The sequence below is a fragment of the Urocitellus parryii genome, chromosome 6 (assembly GCF_045843805.1).
Source record: "Urocitellus parryii isolate mUroPar1 chromosome 6, mUroPar1.hap1, whole genome shotgun sequence".
NCBI classification, from domain to species: domain Eukaryota; kingdom Metazoa; phylum Chordata; class Mammalia; order Rodentia; family Sciuridae; genus Urocitellus; species Urocitellus parryii.
The window spans coordinates 195,504,318-195,523,079 of record NC_135536.1 but is presented as its reverse complement, the minus strand read 5'-3'; the positions used below and the strand labels follow the sequence as shown (position 1 = coordinate 195,523,079).

The window sequence follows — 18,762 nt, the reverse complement described above, 5'->3', positions numbered from 1 at the left end:
CACAGAATATTTCAAAAAATGCACAAAGGAACAGTAACTCTATACGACATGCTCATCACCCAGATTCAATAACGAACATTTTGTAATGCCTCCTGTTTTGGCTGAAATATTTTAAAGTAAATCCCATGTGTCGTATATTTTAGCCATAAATACTTTAGCATGGATGACCAAGAAGAAGGACATTCTCTTGCATAATCACAACATCATTCTCACACCCCACACAAACAGCAGTTCTTAACAACCAATGCTCTGCTGTTTTCTTATTGTCCTGAAAGTGCCTTCGCAAAGTCCTTGGCATCAGGATCCACCCCTAGCTCTGTACACACATTGCACTGCTCTGATGTCCCTGACCCCTGGTCATCGGGAAGATTCCTCCTGCTGGCTTCTGCCCTCCCTCGTCTTCCTGTGGACCACGGAGGTGTTTCATGACACAGATGAATGGTCCTTTAGAGTGTCCCACGTTGCTTCCTCCTGAGTCTTTCAACTTCCCTGTCTTTGGTATTTCTGTTGACCCATGTGAGGCTCTAGAAGCTTATGAGGTCACGCTGACTGGGCAAGGATCCTCCCGGGTGTTGGGTGCTGTGGGCCTCTTCCCCCTCAGGAGGAGCAGACGCTACTGGACCCATTTGTAGTGTTTTGAAGACAAGTGAAGGTATTTTACTAGTTGTCCCCTAATCCCCTGGTTGTAAACCTGTGTCTACCCATCTAGGAAGAGCAAATACACCATGGCATGATGATGTAGCTCCATGCAAATATTTGGAAACTGTGGATAATTACCTAAATCAATTATTTAATTAGGGGTTGCAATATCCCACAGATTTTGATTCTGATTATATTATACTTCACATGTAAATTATGTTGACCAAATAGACATCCTTTTTGTTTTTTTACATTTTTATTAGTGCCTTACTGCCATACATAACAGTGGAGCATATAACATAATTTGCTCCATTTTAATTCCCAGTACTTCCCCTTTCCCATCTGCCTCCCTCCCTCTCAATTCACTGTTCTCCCTTCTATTTTTATGAGATTCCCTACCCCCTTTAAAATCCTTATTCTCTCTACCTTCTGCAAATGAGAAAAAACAGGATAGACATCTTTATCTCATGGAGGTTTCCTGTTTGAGAAGAGCATACCTTTTAAAAACCATTTTATCATGAAAAATTTCAGCCTATTCATCCACTTAAATAGGCTGAATGTCAGCAGAGTTTTTCAGTTGTTGTTGTTTTATTCCAGAAAATTTCTGTGTGCGTCTAGTTATGTTCATTAGTAGGCATATTATATATTTTTTGAGAATGTTGAATAGGAATTCTTTACTATTAAGTTGTCTTAGTCAGTTCTGGCGACTGTAACAAATCACCACAGACCAGGTTGTTTATAAACAACAAACACTTATTTCTCACAGTTCTGGAGTCTGGGAAGTCCAAGATCAAGGTGCCAGCAGATTCATGCCTAGGGAGGGCTTGTTTCCAGTCTCTGTGACTTCCAGCTGCGTTCTCACGTGGGGGAAGGGCAAGGCAGCTCTCTGAGGCCTCTTTCCTGAGGGCTCCTGTCCCCAGGAGGGCTCACTCGCTAGGGTGAGAAGGAGAGCCAGCATCTGTGGAGGGCTGGACACTGGAGAAAGGACCTGTGGACCAGGTTTCCTTTGGGGAAAACACTTTTGTAGGAAAAAAACAATCATACAATAAAAAAAAAAAATCAACACAAACTGGAAATTACAGCCACACACAGATAAAGAACATAGATTCCTTACACATTGGAAAAGCTTTTAGACCCGCCTCTCTGTCTAACAGGAGGAAAAATTCACCCTCATCCTGAGTGTATCCTTCTCATGATTCCCGGCATTTCCAGGCTCTGTTCTCTGAGCCAACAGGGATGGTGGCCACACCTTCTGGGTCCATCTCATCAGTGTCCCTGCCCTCTGGAACTGAGGAGGTGGGCCCACCCGTGGCCACACTCTCCAGGCCAGCGCCTGTGGGCTCGGGTGGCAGAGGCAGGTCTGCTGTCCTCTGCCCATCCTAGGCCATTCCTCCCTTCTCCTCAAGGACCAGGCATGCTGTCGGCTGAGTAACTCCACCAGTGGCCTCCTGCCTGCAGAACCACAGAAGTGCCACTGTCCTCCTTCATTTCATCCACCTCTGTACCCTGAAGTCCTCGTTGGCAGAGTTTCTGCTAGACAGCTCTTTGGAGATATATCTGCTAAATTCCAGAGCCTGGACCTCCAAAAAGAACTCAAAGGGTTGAGGTTAGCAGCTTTCATCGCCACAGCTGGAGAGGTGACTGTGGTCGGAGGCTGAGGACAGCGGTGGGCACAGAAATGTATGGCCCAGACCTCCGCTGCTCTGGGTGAGTGACAGACACCACAGCTGCTGTCCCCCGCACCCTCCCCAGGTATTCACCAAGGCCATGCAGGGTGCCTCCAGCCAGTGACTGAGTGGCCAGACACCAAGACACACCACCTCCTGGGACAGGGGCTCCTCTGATAGGTGACCTCAGTCAAAACACTCTTGCTCAATCTGGCTCACACTGGGCCTTCTGACACCTTTTCTTTTTAAAAATTTTTTTGTTGTCGTCGTTGTTGTAGATGGGCACAATACCTTTATTTGTTTTTATTTTTATGTGGTGTCAGGGTTTAAACCCAGAGCCTCATGCAGGCTAGGCAAGCGCTCCACCACTGAGCCACAACCCGCCCCCTCCCCACTTCTTTTCTTCATAACCCTTCTTCATCTCCTCCCCCTGCCCCCAGGGAGTCCCGCATGGTGGGCTGACGGTTCTCCTTGAGGTCTTTGGCTTCCTTCCATTTTCCCTCTCCGATATCCTCTCCCTAACACACTCTTGATTCTAGAATCATATCTGAACATTTCTTTTTAGGGGTCCCTAACTAACTCCATTACCTCCGCTTCTGGTTTGAATAGTTTAGGAAATGACTGGAAGGAGGGAGAAGTGGCAGAAAGGGAGGCAAAGAAAGAACTTTAGAAAAAATTACCATCCAATGAAGATGGTAATTAGATTTCACAAGAAACAGTAAAAAATCAAAAATAAGAGCCAGGTACGATGATGCACACCTATAATCCAGCAGCTTGGGTGGCTGAGGCAGGAGGATCCCAGAGTCAAGGTTAGCCTTGGCAACTTTACGAGACCCTCTCTCAAAGCATGAAAAGGGCTGAAGGTGTAGTTTAGTGATAAAGTGTCCCTGAGTTAAATCCGAAATACTGAGAAGGGTGGGGGGAGATACCCATTTTATGTAAATGACAATATTTGTAATGTACTTAAAATCATTATCCCTTGATATTATGCAATTATTATAAAAATAGTAGATGGCAATTGAAAACATGATAGGGGATAAGAAGTTTTTCAAAATTTGTTTGTTACAGACACTAAAATTTTGGAAGTCTACTTTCCCAGACCTTTGCTACCATTAAGATCCTTTAAGAAGTCAGAGGCTGAGAGTTAGTGAGGAAATCTGAGGTGACAAGCACTTTGTTCCTAAGAAGTTTAGGGGCTCAATTCCAAGCTAAAAGTCAGGGCAGCTGAGCTGAACCACAGAGAATTCTTCCATAATTAATTATGCTTAAATGTTAGGGCCTAACATACTCTAGGAACTATGATATGTCCTGCTCCATTTCCAACCCAAAGTTCCAAATCTAATCCTAGATCATCAAGTGGAAAGACCACCAATACCAATACCAGAAAAACAGTAGCAAAAACAGCCTGTTCTTCAACCCTAGGATAATGTGCTTGCCTTTCATGAGATCCAAACCCAGAAAATTTGATTCCAAGGTGTTTCTGGATTGACTAGGGAGAATCTGAGTGTCAGATGATAAAGAGAAATCTATCAGAAAAACAGAAGCACAAGAATTAATAAAATCCAATGTGAAATAGGAACTGCATGCTCTTTACAGAACCTAAGGGATTCCCCAACAAGGTGGGGTAAAGAAGAGAAGGAGGGAGATCCAGAAGCCCCATAGATTTTCATGTAGTTTTAAATACACTGTGCTATGCTTTGGAGGTGGTTCGTGTGTGTGTCTCCTGAAGCCTGGTCTCCAGTGTGGCCATATTGAGAGGTCGTGGTCCCTTAAAAGGTAGGGCCTGGTGGAAGGCAACTCGATGGGAGCAACACCTTTAGAAGTGATCAGTGCAGGCCTCATGGGGCCACACTACCTCCCTCAAGAGTGGCTTGTTCTGAGGCAGCCAGCGACTCCCTGCATATGTGCTCTGCATGTACCCCCCTTACGTGTGCCCCCACCCCAGTGATGCCACTTGCCATGAGGCCCTCCCTAGAGCCCAGCAGATGAGGGGCATGCTCCTGAACCTCATGCTGGAGATGGAACCCAGAGCCTCATTCATAGATGTAACAGAGAATGGACTAAAGACGTGGGCTTTTATTTCTTTGTCTTGTTTTCATATTAATAAGCATTTAACTTTTGATAACAGGAAGGGCCTGGAAGAAGCACAGAAGAATTGGAGACGAGTTATCCAAGTCGGAGGCTGTAGGCCACTGTCTTCTCAGGATTGGTTAAACAGGGGGTTCCACCTAGGGAGAGAAGAACCAGAAACATGGGGCGTGCACACCGTCCTGGGGATGTGGCTTTCCATGGAGGTCCACAGTGGCCCGAATCCTGCTAGGTCCTCCCCTCCAGAGCTCTGAAATGTGCGGAAAGGAAAGAGGGCCGGGTGTGAGGGGCTCTAGACATGCCCCCTAAGGCCCTCTGACCTCCTGATCCCTGATTAAATGTGAAGAGGAAAATGCTCCAGGATTACAAACTCTAAACGGGGGAGGGAAGGCAATGGAAAGAATCAGCCTAAAAATCCAGTAAGGGCTGAGGAGCTTGGAGGGAGCGCAGGGCTTGTCCGGTCCAGGTGTCCTGTCACATGGGGAGACTCTGATGCCCTCTCCGCCAACTGAACGGAGCATTTTCTGCGGAGGGGGGTCTGTTGGGGCTCCCGGGTCCCATCCGGAGGACGGATCTCCGGACAGCCTCCCTCTAAGAGCTCGGAAGGACGGACAGTCCTGGACGCCAGGACAAGCTCACCTCAGTCCAGCGTGGGCCAGGGCTGCATGCACTGCTGCTGGCACTGGTAGAAGCAGCACTTCTTGGGTCCGTGGCAGCCTCCGTCCCGCCGGCACCGGGGAAGCAGCGTGAAGGAGCAGGAGAGAAAGAACTCGGGGCAGTACCCAGATTTCTGCTGAACTGTTGGAGAGTGCCACTGGGTGGGTCTGGGGACACCGACCTGTCGCTCCGGCACAGGCCCCAGAGGAGACGTCCCCCCCGGACACCCCCGGGACGGCCTCGCCTTACCTTCCTTCATGTTGGCCTGCGCCACGCGGAGCCAAAGGAGGGCGGCCACCGAGAGCAGGGAGAGGCTGCTCGGCTTCATGGCGCAACAGACAGGCGCCGGCGACGGGCAGGCCCGGGGTGTCTGCGCTGGCGGCGGGCCACCGGCAGGGGGTGCTGTGGCCGCGGGGCAAGAGGTCAGGGTGCTGCGGGGGCCGGCAAAGGCCGCGTCTTGTCAGCCCGGGGAGGACAGTAAGGTGACCTCTGGGGTGGAACTGCAGGGAGCCCGCAGGGACGGTCCCCTCTTCAGGCAACCAAGGGCTTTGGACCGCAGATTTGAGGCGATAGCGGGGAATTGTCCTTCCCGGCCACGCCTCAGGCCGGCCAAGCCCACTCTGCCCCCGCCTATCCCGGAGGATGGAAGCCCGCCCCTTCCACACGTGCGGGTGCGGGGGCGTTTGAGGTGTTTATGGGTCAACTTTCTACCCCCCACCATCCCAAGGACAAAGCTAGATAATGGGCTGTGCGCAGCCTGCTGCCAAGGTTAAGAAAAACGCCTATTCATTGTGCATCGTGGGTGCATGATTCATGTTTTATTCCTTAATTCCTTCCTTTGCATCTCCAAGACGTTCATTTGCTGATAAAGTCACAAGGCTAACTTGAGGTCATTTTGAACGTGAGCCCCAGGACAAACAACTCTTGAGCCCCTCTTTGCACTCCTAGAGAAATGTTGAGTTGTTCCTGCTTGGTTGGTTGCCTAGAACATACCTGTGTAAGCAATGCCACGTAAGTACACACGCACGTGTACACACACACACACACACACACACACACACAGAGTTATTAATGCATCCAGAGACTTGTAACCTGACATAAGAGGCAGAGGTTCCCTGGAGCAGTTACTACATCTCTTCTCTTTCTCTCTGGTGCAACCTTTTGGCTTCCTCTGGGCTTGGCCTCTTTTGGCTGTGCCTCTGTGCTTCTCTCTTCTAGTTCTGGGCTGCCCTGCCCTCACTGAGATGTAGACCACATTTAGAAAATAAATGAAAATCCTTCCTACCTGTTTTACATGCCAATAACTTCCAGTGTTTCTGCTTTTATTTTCAAGATGTGTGCTTGCAGCTCCACACACTCAGATCTTTGTTTTCAAAACAATTTGACATTCACAGAAATTTTGTGATATCAAAATATGAAACTGTATCCCAATCTTGCTATAAGTATAAAATTCCAAATCCCAAATGATTTTGTCATATATAAAATAGTGGCACATCACAAACAATTAGGGGTTTATTTCAACAATGTATGATTGGTTTAACATTCCAAATTAGGTCAATGAATATTTCCTATTAGAACATGGAGGGAAACTTGATTATCTCCATATCAGACACAGAATATATGAAAAAATCATTTATCTGTTTATGATATATAAATGAGAAAATAATGACACAGGATAAGAAATTCAATTATTTAATGTGATAACCTCTACAAAAACCCTACAAATGGGAAGCAATTTTGGGGACTAAAATCTGCTTATCCATCAAAAGTCATGAGAATATTAGCAATTTTTAATTCCAATGATGTTCTTCATAGAAATAGAAAAAGCAGTCATGGAATTCATTTGGAAAATTAAGAGGCCCAGAATAGCCAAAGCAATCCTCAGCCAGAAAAGTGAAGCAGGAGGCATCACAACACCAGAGTTTAAATCATACTATGGCATGGTATTGGCATCAAAATAGACATGTAGACCAATGGAATAGAAGAGAAGACACAAAGACAAACCCACATATACGCAGTTATCTCACACTAGACAAAGGTGACATAAACATACACTGGAGAAAAGATAGCCTCTTCAACAAACGGTGCTGGGAAAACTGGAAACCCATATTAGAATTAAATTTAACCCCTGTCTCTCACCCTGCGCAAAACTCAAAGTAGATCAACGACCTAGGCATTAGACCAGAAATCCTGCGCTTCCTGGAGGAAAATGTAGGCCCAGTTCTTCATCTTGTCAGCTTAGGAACTGACTTCTTCCTCAACAAGACTACTAAAGCACAAGAAGTAAGATCAACAATCAATAAATGGGACGACATCAAACTAAAAAGCTTCTTCATAGTGAAGGAAAGAATTAAGAACATGAAGAGAGAGCCTACAGAATGAGAGAAAATCTTTACCACATGCACCTTCGATAAAGCATTAATCTCTAAGACATATAAAGAACTCAAAAAAATTAATACCAAAAAACCAAATAACCCAATCAATAAGTGGGAAAAGGAATTGAACAGACACTTCACAGAAGAAGAAATACAATGTTCAAAAAATAGATGAAAAAAAATGTTCAACATCATTAGCAATTAGAGAAATGCAAATTAAAACTACACAGAGATTCCATTTTACTCTAGTCAGAATGGTAATTGTCAAGAATACTAGGAACAATAGATGTTGGTGAGGATGTGGAGAAAAATGCTCACTCATACATTACTGATGGGACTGCAAATTGGTGCACCCACTCTGGAAAGCTGTATGGAGATTCTTTGGAAAACTTGGAATGGAACCACCATTTGACTCAGTTATCCCACTCCTCAGCATATACCCAAAACACCTAAAATCAGCATATTACAGTGATGCAGCCACATCAATGTTTATAGCAGCTCAATTCCCATTACCAAAGCTATAGAACCAAACTAGATGCCCTTCAACAGATTAATGGATAAAGAAAATGTGGTATATACACAATGAAATATGACTCAGCCATTAAGAAGAATGAAATTATGGCATTTGCCAGTAAATGGATGAAACTAGAGACTATTATGCTAAGTGAAATAAGCCAATCCCAGAAAACCAAAGGCCGAATGTTCCGATATGTAAGTGCTAATGCACAATGGCAGGGTTTGAGGAGAACAGAAATTCACTGGATTAGACAAAGGAGAATGAAGGGAAGGAACAGGGATGGCACTAGGAAAGACAGCAGAATGAATCAGACATGGCTTTCCTACGTTCATATGTGAATACACGACCAGTCTAATTCCATACCGTGTACGACCACAAGAAGTTAGACTCCATGAACGTAGACTGTGTCAAAATACACTCTGTCATGTGTATCTAAAAAGAAATTTGTAAAAATAGTTTTAAAAAAATCTTCTCCAAAAGCACAAGAAGTAAGATCAACAATCAATAAATGGGATTTTTTGATTGTTGATCTAACTCTGAACTAAATCAAAGCCTTGTCACAACCCATGGTGTTGACTGAAGGAAAAGAAAGGTGGTGCATCACCCCTAAGGAAGAGGGGAGTGGGAAAACTCCGTGTCCTGAATACTCCCATTCTGTCCCCAAAAAGCTAGCCACGTTAAGGGAACAATGAGAGCCAGTCTGGGCCAGAAAGTCCAGATGCACGTTATCTTGAAGGACACTGGCTCTCTCTTGTGTGTGCTGGGAACTAGGGCCAGCTGGTGTCATCTGTCAAAAGCCAGCTTCTGCATGTCCACTGGGACAGCTGCTCCTTGGGAGCCAGCTAAGCCAGCTAAGGCTGCTGTCACTGCCTTGCAGCCTGACATACCTCCCCTCTCTGAGTGGGGACTGGTGTGGGACAGAGGACCCTGGAAGGGGTATGTGTAGTCATCTAAGTGGCTGCCGCTGGGCAAGATCCCGTGTGGGAGAGAAGGGGACGCTGGGCAAAGCACCTGGGGGGACAGGGGAGCTGTCCTCCTCAAACCTTGCCGCTGTGTGTTAGCACCCACATTCAACATTTGCCACTGAATTCTTCCTGGAACAGTCCCTGACCTGGTGTTTCCCCCAGGCCTCCCAGGCGGTCTCTGGGCACTTTCTCCGTCTCTCTCGCAACCTACCCTGCTGCCCTGGCACCACCGGCTGTGACTGGTGAATCTTGTGGGAGTCACTAGTCCTGTTTCCTGTTGGGCTGTGCGGTCGCCATGAAGACCAGCAGGCTTGCTCTGCAGTAGCTGGGGAAACCAGCAACTGGGCGACCACTTCAGGGGAGAAAGGTTTCCTCTGGCCTCAAGCCTCCATGCTCCCCACCCCCAAATTGTCACTCTTTCAACTATTCAGCAACTCCCTAAAAATCCCCTCTCAGGGCATGTGTTTACTCATGTCACTTCAATCTTGCTCTATGTGGACAGCACTGTCCCTGGGGAGCGCTCTCTCTCTCTCTTTCTCTCTCTCTCTCTCTCTCTCTATATATATATATATATATGGAGGGGAAGTGATATATATATATATATATGATTTAACTGAGGGGTGCTCTACCACTGATCTACCACTGAGCTAGTCCCACAGCCTATCTATCTATTTATTTATTTATTTTTGAGACAGGGTCTCAGTTGCTGCTGTTGGCCTCAAACTTGTGATCCCCCTGCCTCAGCCTCCTTAGTATCTCAGATTACAGGCAGGTGTCACCATGCCTGCCCTGGGGCAATTTTTTGACATCACAGCTACTTCAGACTGTGAGATTCATTGGGGCTAACAAAAGAAAAGAGTGAAGAATGAGATGCCCAAAGATTTTTGAAAATCCCATATTGGCCGGGGGGGTGGGGGGTGGGGTGGGAGAAGGCCACCTGCAGGTGTGTACATTGTGCGTTTGTCCCTGACTGTGTACGGGCTAAGGAAGGAATGAAGACCCACCTCTGCCTAATTTCAGGATCTGGGCAAACAGGAAGTGAAGGCCAATGAGAACCTGTTAACTGCTTGCTGGAACGTTGAAAATACGCCCCCAGATACACACAGCCCTTGAGAAACCCAGGTGATGTGCTGGTTCACAGAACTCAAGCTCATCCCCGCCCAGCCATTAGTCGCTAGCAAGCCAATGGAACCGACTGCAGTGGGTGCACCTGAGAAACTATTCAGACTAATTTACAAAATTGGTTCAGGAGAGTAACTCAACAAATGATCCGTAACAAAACGACATTAAAAAGAACTCTGGGGAGAGGAACTTATTTCCTAGGTTGGCACATTGTATTGTGTAAAAATTTTGATTTCATTGAAAAAAAAATAAAATATGTCAAGAAAGGAGAAAATCACCCCTGCACAGCGGGGAGGGGAAGTGACCCATAGAAACAGTCCTTACGGCATCCCAGACGGTGGACCCCTGCAGAAGGACTCTAAATCAGCTCTTATGAATATATTCAAAGGACTAAAGGAAACTACGAACAAGAGGCTACAAAAGAGAGCAGGGCTGAGCAAGAGGGTGGGTAGAACTCTGGTGATGGTTTCCCCACAAAAACATCAATCTGAACAATTATCCACCCATGAAAATACTTCCAGAGGAGCTTAGGAAACCAGGCAAGAGATCATAGCAACTGGTTATAGCATAATAATGAGAAATGACCCACTGAAAAGATTAGAAGGGACAGTTTTGTGTTACCTGTATCCGACCCCAGCTTGCATGGTACGGAGAAAACTACACGTGTTTCAGGAAAGAGGAGGAAAATAACACAGGACCCTGCCTTGGACCTCAGTGCGGGCTCCATCACAGTGAAACACAGCACCTGCAGGCCTGCCTGGCCCCTGGCTTCAGGACCAAACCTTGGCCTGCACCTCAGACCCACCCCAGTGCCCACTGGGAACGTGTAGGCCCTGCCAGGGGACTTGCTGGCCAGCTGCAGCAGTCCCGGGTTTTCACAAACCTCAGCAGCAGGCAGCCTTCAGAAGCTTGGGCTTTTGTTTTCCCCAGAGCTGTCAGTCCCGACAGCCACGGGATCTCCGTCTGGTGCTAATTCAGCCTCTATGGCCACATGGGTCATGGATTCAGGGTGGCCCCCTAGCACCAAAATAGTCGCAGTGGTGGTGGGCTTAGAGACCTCAGCAGATGACCTGTACAGAATTTCTGGACAAGCATACTGTTGAAGGACATTCTCAGACAAGGCCAGACTGCAAAGCCTGGAATAAGTACCTACTTGCTTAATGCAAGGCATGGATACAGGATAAGAATCAAGAATAATCGGGTAAAGGGGCTACAGTTGTGGCTCAGTGGTAGAGCGCTTTCTTAGCATGTGTGAGGCACTGGGTTTGATCCTCAGCACCACATAAAAATAAATAAGTAAATAAAGGCATAAAAAACACAATAACATTTAAAAAAAGAATAATCAGATAAATGTAATATCACCAACTAGGCAAAATAAGGTATGAGGGCCTAAGCTTAAATAGATAGAGATGTCTAAATTCCCTAAGAATTCAAATGATCTCTTTTAAGGAAGTTAAATGAACTTGAAAAACACACAGATAAACAATTCAGAGATTTATTAGAGAATTTCAAATAGAGGTTGGACTAATAATGAAAAATTAAACAGAGATCCTGGAGATGAAAAATACATGAATATACTCTAAATGCATCACAGAGCATCAACAGTGTATTGATCAAACAGAATAAAGAATCTGTAAACTTGGAGACAGGTTATTTGAAAACAGAGTTGAAAAAGAATAAAAAAGAAAAGGAGAAAGCTTATGAGATTTTTAGGACAGTGTGAAAAGGGAAAATGTATGAGTCGTTGGCATCAAAGAGGAGGTAGAAGAAAGAGGTAGACAGCTATTTAAAGAAATAACACAAGAAACCTTTCCAGACCTAGAGAAAGACATAAACACCCAGGTACAGGAATCAGATTCAATCCAAATAAGACTATCCCAAGCATATTATGACCAAAATTTCAAAGGTCACAAACAAGGAGAGGACCCTGAAGCAGCAAAAGAAAAGAAGCAAATAATATATAAGGGAGGGTGAAGCGCCTAATGGCAGACTACCCTGCAGGAGAGGGTTTAACGGCATACTCAAGTGCTCAAGGAAAACCCCTCCAAATTAAGAATACTTACCCAGAAAAACCTTCCTTGAAAAATAACAGATAAAGACTTTCCACACAAAGAAAACCTGAGGGAGTCATCAGCCTCAGACCTGTTTTACAAGAAATGCTAATGTTGAGAGAAAATGAAGTTCATGAGTAACTTGAGAACAACTGAAAGTATAAAACTCACTGGTAATGGTAAATACAGGGTTAAATTCAGAGCACTCTAACACTGCCATGGTGTTCAAATCACTTGTATTTTTAAATGAATGTTATTAGATAAAATTGTTAAAGATGATAACTTTACAATTTGTTAAGGCATATGTACTATATAAAGATGTAAATTGTGACCTCAAAAAATCAAAGCCTAGGAGGGCAGTAAAATTAAATCCCAGAGTTTTTGTTTTTAAGAGTTAAGGTTGTCAGTTTGAAGTAACTTTTTATGGCTATTTGATCTTTTTGTGTCATAAAAACCACAAAGCAAAAATCTATGATAGATACACTTTAAATAGGATAAGGAATCAAAAATGGTATTAGAGAAAAATTTAACCATAAAGAAAGACTTTAAGCGAGAAAAAAAATCTGTTTAACAAAAGAACTAGAAGGTAGTTCCAAAATGGTGATAGTTACAATGCAAAATGCATTCTACTATCATGTATAAATAATAAGAACAAATTTTTAAAAATTAAAAAACCAAAATGGCCTTAGTAAGTCCTTATCTATCAATAATTACCTTGACTGTAAATCGCCTAAATTTTCCGATTAAAACCCATCACACGACGAATTATGGATAAAAAAGATCAAGAACCAACCACACTCTGTTTTTAAGAGACTTGTTTCACCTGTAAGGAGATACATAAAATAAGAGAAGAGATGGAGAAAGATATTCCTGCAAATGGAACCCAAAGAGAGCAGGAGTAGCTACACTTACAACAGGTAACACAGACTTTAAGTAAAAAAAACGATAAAAAAAAGACAGAGGTCACTAAATAATGACAAAGAAGTCCATTTAGCAAAAGGACATAACAATTGTAACTATTCAGACAACACTGGAGCATCTGCATATATTCATAGATCTAAAGGACATGATAGACTGCAGTGTGAAATAATGGGAGACTTCAACTCCTACCAAACTTTCTGCAATGGACTGAGCATTAGATAGAAAATAAAGAAGCATGGATTTAAGCTACCTGCTCGACAAAATGCACTTAACAAATATTTACAGAACATTCTGCAGGGTGTGCATTCTTCTGAACTGCATATAGAACATTCTCTGGGATGGATCACATTTTAGGCCACAAAACAAGTCTTCACATAGTTAAGAGGATTGAAATAATATCATGCATCCTTTCTGAAAACAGTGGAATAAAACTAGAAATTAAAAAAAAAAACAGAAAGAACTTCAGAATTTTGTAAATGCATGGAAATTGAATAATATATTCTTTAATAACCAATGTCTCAATTAAGAAATTAAAAGGGAAATTTGAAAAAAAAATTTGAAATAAACAAAGATGGAGCACAATATACCTAAATTTATGAGATACAGCAAAGGTAATTCTAAAAGGGAAGTATATAGAAATGATAAAGACCAGAGCAGCAATAAATATATCTACATGCTCTCTGAGAATATAGAAATTCATTGGTACAGATTGTAAGAGCAAGAAAAGTGGCTACATTAATATCAGACAAATAGACTGGTGTGGACATGAGGTTTCCCCCAAAAGCTCATGTGTGACACAATGTGAGAATGTCCAGATGTGAGATGAGTACACCAGGAGAATTGTAACCTAATGGGTGGATTGATCCACTAATAAGGATTAGCTGGAGAAGGGTGACTGTGGGCAGCCAGGTTATGGCTAGAGGAGATGGGCCACTAGGGGTGTGCCTCTGGGGCTCATATTTGTTTATCTTTTGTCCCTGGTGAGCAGAGTGCCTTCTCCACTTCCTGGCTGTCCTGTCTTGAGCTGCTCTCCTCCACATTACCCTTCCGCCATGATGTCCTGCCTCACCTTGGGCCAAGAGCTGTGCAGTCAGCTGGTGACGGAACCTCTGAAATGGTGAGCCAATGCACATTTTCCTCCTCTAATTGTTCTTATCAGGTTTTTTGGTCACTGATTAGGCTTAAAAGATACAAATAGAGTATTCTAGACCAAGACGGGAGGGTACACATTTTTCTTGAGTACACATGGAGCATACTCCCAGATAGGCCACATGCCAGGCCACCGAGCAAGGTCAGTATGTTTACAAAGTTTGAAATCATAACAAAGTGTCTTCTTTAACCACAGTAGAAAGCAACTAGATATAGATAGCAAAAGCAAAAATAGAAAATTCCCATGTAGGTGGAATGAGCATGCTTTTATTTTATTTTTATCTTTTATTGATTTTACTTTTTTTAAATACACAACAGCAATGGAATGCATTACAATTCTTATTACACACACACACACACACACACACACACACACACACATATATATATATATAGAGAGAGAGAGAGAGAGAGAGAGCACAATGTTTCATATCTCTGTATGTAAAGTATGTTCACTCCAATTCATGCCTTTATACATGTACTTTTTTTTTGTATTACAAATCTTAATACAGATATAGACCACACTTTTTCATATCTCTGTTTGTATATAAAGCATGCTTTTAAATAACCAATGAATCAAAAAAGAAAATATAAACGAAATCAGAAAACATCTTGTAACTAACAAAATGAAAATCCAGCTACCAAAATCTTATGGGATGAGTGAGGGCGATCCACAGCTATAATGACCTACATTAAGAAGAAATACACAACTAATAATCCAACTGTATGAGGGAAATAAGAACAAACGGAATCCAAAGCTGGCAGGAGGGAAGAAAATAGTAAAAAAGAGATGAAATAACCAAGGATGAGCCAGAGACTAATGACAATGTTATCTCTCCCCTTTCCAAGTTTTCAGAGTTGAGTCATGAATTGAATCAAAGGGATGTAAGTAAAGACTGCAATTTCCAGGTCATTTCTCAAAGCCAAAGCTGTTTTATCCTTTTCCTGTCTGTCACCTGGGAAATCGGGATGGAAGCTATCCATCTCCAGCCCTGGCAACGAAGACAAGACCTGGGAGATGGAGGGGCAAGAAGGAAGGAGCCAGGGAGCCTGCCGGTTCTCCAGCTGCTGAGCCACCTTGCCCGCCAGACTGCTCACCGCAGACTGCTTCCTGGGAGGAAGGAGACCGTCTTACAGGAGTGCTGTGTTTGTCCCCTCAGGGCAGTTGAATCTGCACCACCCTTTAGACAAGAGTTAATTCCTTTGTTTTTGCAACTAATAAACCTACAGTCTTATTTCTTTTTTATTTTATTTTCTTTCTCCCTTCTTTCTTTCTTTCTTTTTTCCCCCTTATTTTAGAGTCTTCTGGAATAACCCTTGTTCATTGTTTGGAACTTGACATTATATCTTACACTGAATTGGATAAAAAGAGGCCTGTTTCTGGGTTTCTTTTCTTTCTATTACTTTCTTCCTGCCTCTACATGCTGCTAAAAAAAAAAAAAAAAAACCAATATATTCACTGAAGTCACTTTGCAGGACATTTTTAGAGATTGGAGGTTCAAACATCCTCCAATTAATCATTTTCAAAATTTCAAGGCTATTCCCAAGAATTTATTCTTTTGCATAAACTTAAGTATTGCTTTGAAGTTCCTCCAAGGTGTATCACTGCCCCAAGTAGATAAACAAACAAAAGCAAAAATGGGATTTGAGTGTTGTACACTTAAAAAATAAATTGAAAAGGTAAATGTTGACATCTTCACTCTGGAGTCTTCTCATAAAGGAACACAGTATGTCTTTTTTAGTATTATTTTGTAATGTACCCCTGAAAAGTTTGAGAGCTTTGTTACCTCCAATGGTGCATTTCATATTGGTCAGCCAGAAGTGGGGGTGCTGCTCTCTCTGTACTGCAGATGTACCGACACCCAGGCCCGACTGCAGCAGGGGGCCTTAGACTGTGCTCCTGGAAGGGACAGGGGTACAGTACCTCCTGTTCTCTCACCCCCTCATCAGGTTCCCCAGTTTCCACTCACAGCAGGAGGCCAGCACAAGAAGTTGATTTGAATTCCGGAAAGGCAGGACCAGACCAGACCTCCAGCATGCCCAGCGCCTTCCATTTAACAGGCAACTGGGGCTCAGAGGAACAGAGATTTGCCTGGGGTTCACTTTATGAGCAGAGAGAGAGCTGGGGTGGCACTCGGGTCACCTGCCGTCCATGCCTGTGCTTTCTGCCTGGTCCAAACTGTTCCTCCTCCTGCAGCTTTGCCCTTCTCTGGAGCTTCCTTGGAAGGTTAAGTGGGGCAGCAGCAGAGCCAGTTTGTCCCACATATTTCCCCCCTTATCTTCGCTACCTGAGCCTGCCAGCCCTGACCCGCGTACATTCTATCTCTGGAGAGCACATTTATTCTTGCTAAGATATCAAGGACTTAGAGCGTCTTGCTGCCTCATTTACATCTAAAACTAGAAGTCCCGCTGGGCATGGTGGCACACTCTTGCAATCCCAGCTACTTGAGAGGCAAGGCAGGAGGATCACAAGGTCAAGGCCAGCCTGGGCAACTTAGCAAGACCCTGTCACAAATTTAAAATTTTACGAAGGGGCTGGGAATGTTGCTCAGTGTTTGCCTAGCTGATGGAAAGCTCTGGGTTCAATTCTCGGTATTGCAAAGCAAATCAGGAGAATTCAGGCTGTGGTGTAGTCCAGTGGTAGGGCTCCTGCTTAGAATGCACAAGACCTTGGGTTTACTACCGGGCACCCTCCAAAGATAGTGACTATTCAGCAGTATAAGGGAACATTTTGAGTAATCTGTTGATTTTGCCAAACTTCATTCCCTGAAATTCATTTTCACACAGAATGATACACAACTCTGATGGTAACCCATCCTTTTGAATTCCTCTCCTCTGTTACTCCGATCTTTGCTTCTTGTCACAGACTTTAGCTATTTTGTTGCAACAGGAAAGCTGCCTTGGGACCCATCCTTCTCTCTGTCCTTTTGCCCACGACTGACGGGTTTTTCCTCTCTACTTAAATCATCTGACATTCCTTTTGTGCTTTGATCATGCCCTTGGTCCTGCTTAGAATTCTGTGTCTGCCTTTGATCTTTCCCGAGCTTAGCTAAGCAGCTGCCTTGGGATCCGTCTTGTGGCTTGCCATGTGGAATGTTACAAAGTGGCACTTCTTCTTGACTTGGACGGTCCCCAGGCAGTTGATAGAGACAGGATTTGATATGTGGTTTTGGTCCTTGTCACACACTTGCAGTGTCCCTTGTCCATGTTAAAGTGGCCTTGTTCTCTACTGAGACATTGGCGTGGCGATCCACTTACACAGAGGCCACTGATGACCATCATCCTCTGCCTGCTGTACAATTGGGGTGCGAGGTTGTCTTGTGGTGCTGGGCACTGCCCGGGATGGGCTGGTTCTTGTTTTCCACCTGGATGTGGGTCTGACGTTCTCATTTCATGTTATGCACACCAAGAACATGGATTATATATTTGTTTCTGGTCATGATAATGATCACCTACTTGCTGTTTGACTTAGATCTTGAGACCCAGCTTGGTTTTTTACCTTTTTGTCCTGAATAGTGCTGACCTCATTGTCTACTTGGAAATCCATGTGATCCATTTTGTAATTGGCTTTGCAACTCACCTGGTAATTGATAATGAGAGTGTCTGGGCTCCATGGTCTCCAGGGTTCCCTCTCAGGTCTTGCCCTGAACCTTTTCCTAGTCAATGCACTGATGTTCCCAGGAGGGCTGTGCCTCTGGGTGGAGAAGACTCAAGCATCACCAGGAATAAGAAACCCTCCAGGAAGAGGTCTGGGCCAGCACTCTATAGCTCCAAAACGTGTCTTTTCCTTTTATTGGGGGCCTATCTTTGCAGGAATTCGCCCAACCCCAAACCTGTAGGGACAATGAGATCTCAGGGTCAGAAGAAAATGAGGCAGAAAGTGATCTTGCCATTGGCAAGCAAGAGCCAGGTTTAGTATCCCCAAGGACAAAGAAGCCTGAGCCGGTGGGGTCCTGCAGGGACCAAGGGTCTGAGACCATGGGGTGTCCGTACCTTAGAGTCATCACACACTTCACTGAGGCCAGGGGCACCCAGGGAGACAGGGGATGTCAGTGAGGGGAGGGTAGTGAAGAGTGGAGGGTGGGCACAGCAGGTGGGGCTTCTGCCCTTTAGCTCCTGCTGGACCAACTTCTGCCCGTGGAGGGTTAGGGCACTGTCAGCTGGGTCTAGTGTCTCTGTGCTTGGCCTCTGTTCAGATGAAAAGCGACTTTTTGTGAAGTATCAGGAAGCATCATCCGCCCTCCCCGGGCCTCAGTTTCCTCTCCTGGCTTGTGAACATCCAGTTGGAATCCGAGGCTCCTCACCACCTCTTACACGTCCCTTTTCATCTCTCCCACCGTACACAAAGGCTCTTTCGTCCTCCTCGTCCACCTCTTTCCTGCATTCTGAGGGAAAGAGTAGCTAAGTTTTTGGTGGTCTCTGAGGAGGACAGATGCACATGAACGGGATGTAAGAACGCTTGCTCTGTGCAGAAAGAGAATGCTAACTGCCTTAGCACTTTATACGAACACAAGGAAGAAATTGAGTTAGTTAATCTGAAATATAAGACACAACAAGATCACATTATCAGCTTAGGAATATGTTTATGTAATTGATTCATGCTCAAGAAAC

General features: G+C 44.4%; 1 protein-coding gene across 1 annotated transcript; it reads right to left on the bottom strand.

The window, feature by feature from the left end:
- Window positions 1-5,034: 5,034 nt before the first annotated feature.
- LOC113196437 (WAP four-disulfide core domain protein 15A-like) lies at window positions 5,035-5,379 on the bottom strand. The gene is made up of 2 exons (XM_026408355.1): window positions 5,301-5,379; window positions 5,035-5,192 (listed from the first exon to the last, which is right to left on the bottom strand). Exons 1-2 carry the CDS (start codon window positions 5,377-5,379, stop codon window positions 5,035-5,037), a joined length of 237 nt encoding a protein of 78 aa, XP_026264140.1.
- Window positions 5,380-18,762: the final 13,383 nt, after the last annotated feature.

Bases quoted from the DNA above. Each gene is read 5' to 3' on its own strand.
- LOC113196437 (XM_026408355.1), bottom strand. From the start codon at position 5,379: ATGAAGCCGAGCAGCCTCTCCCTGCTCTCGGTGGCCGCCCTCCTTTGG. The intron at 5,193-5,300 runs GTAAGGCGAGGC...ACTCTCCAACAG, and splicing joins GCAGGCCAACATGAAGGAAG to TTCAGCAGAAATCTGGGTAC.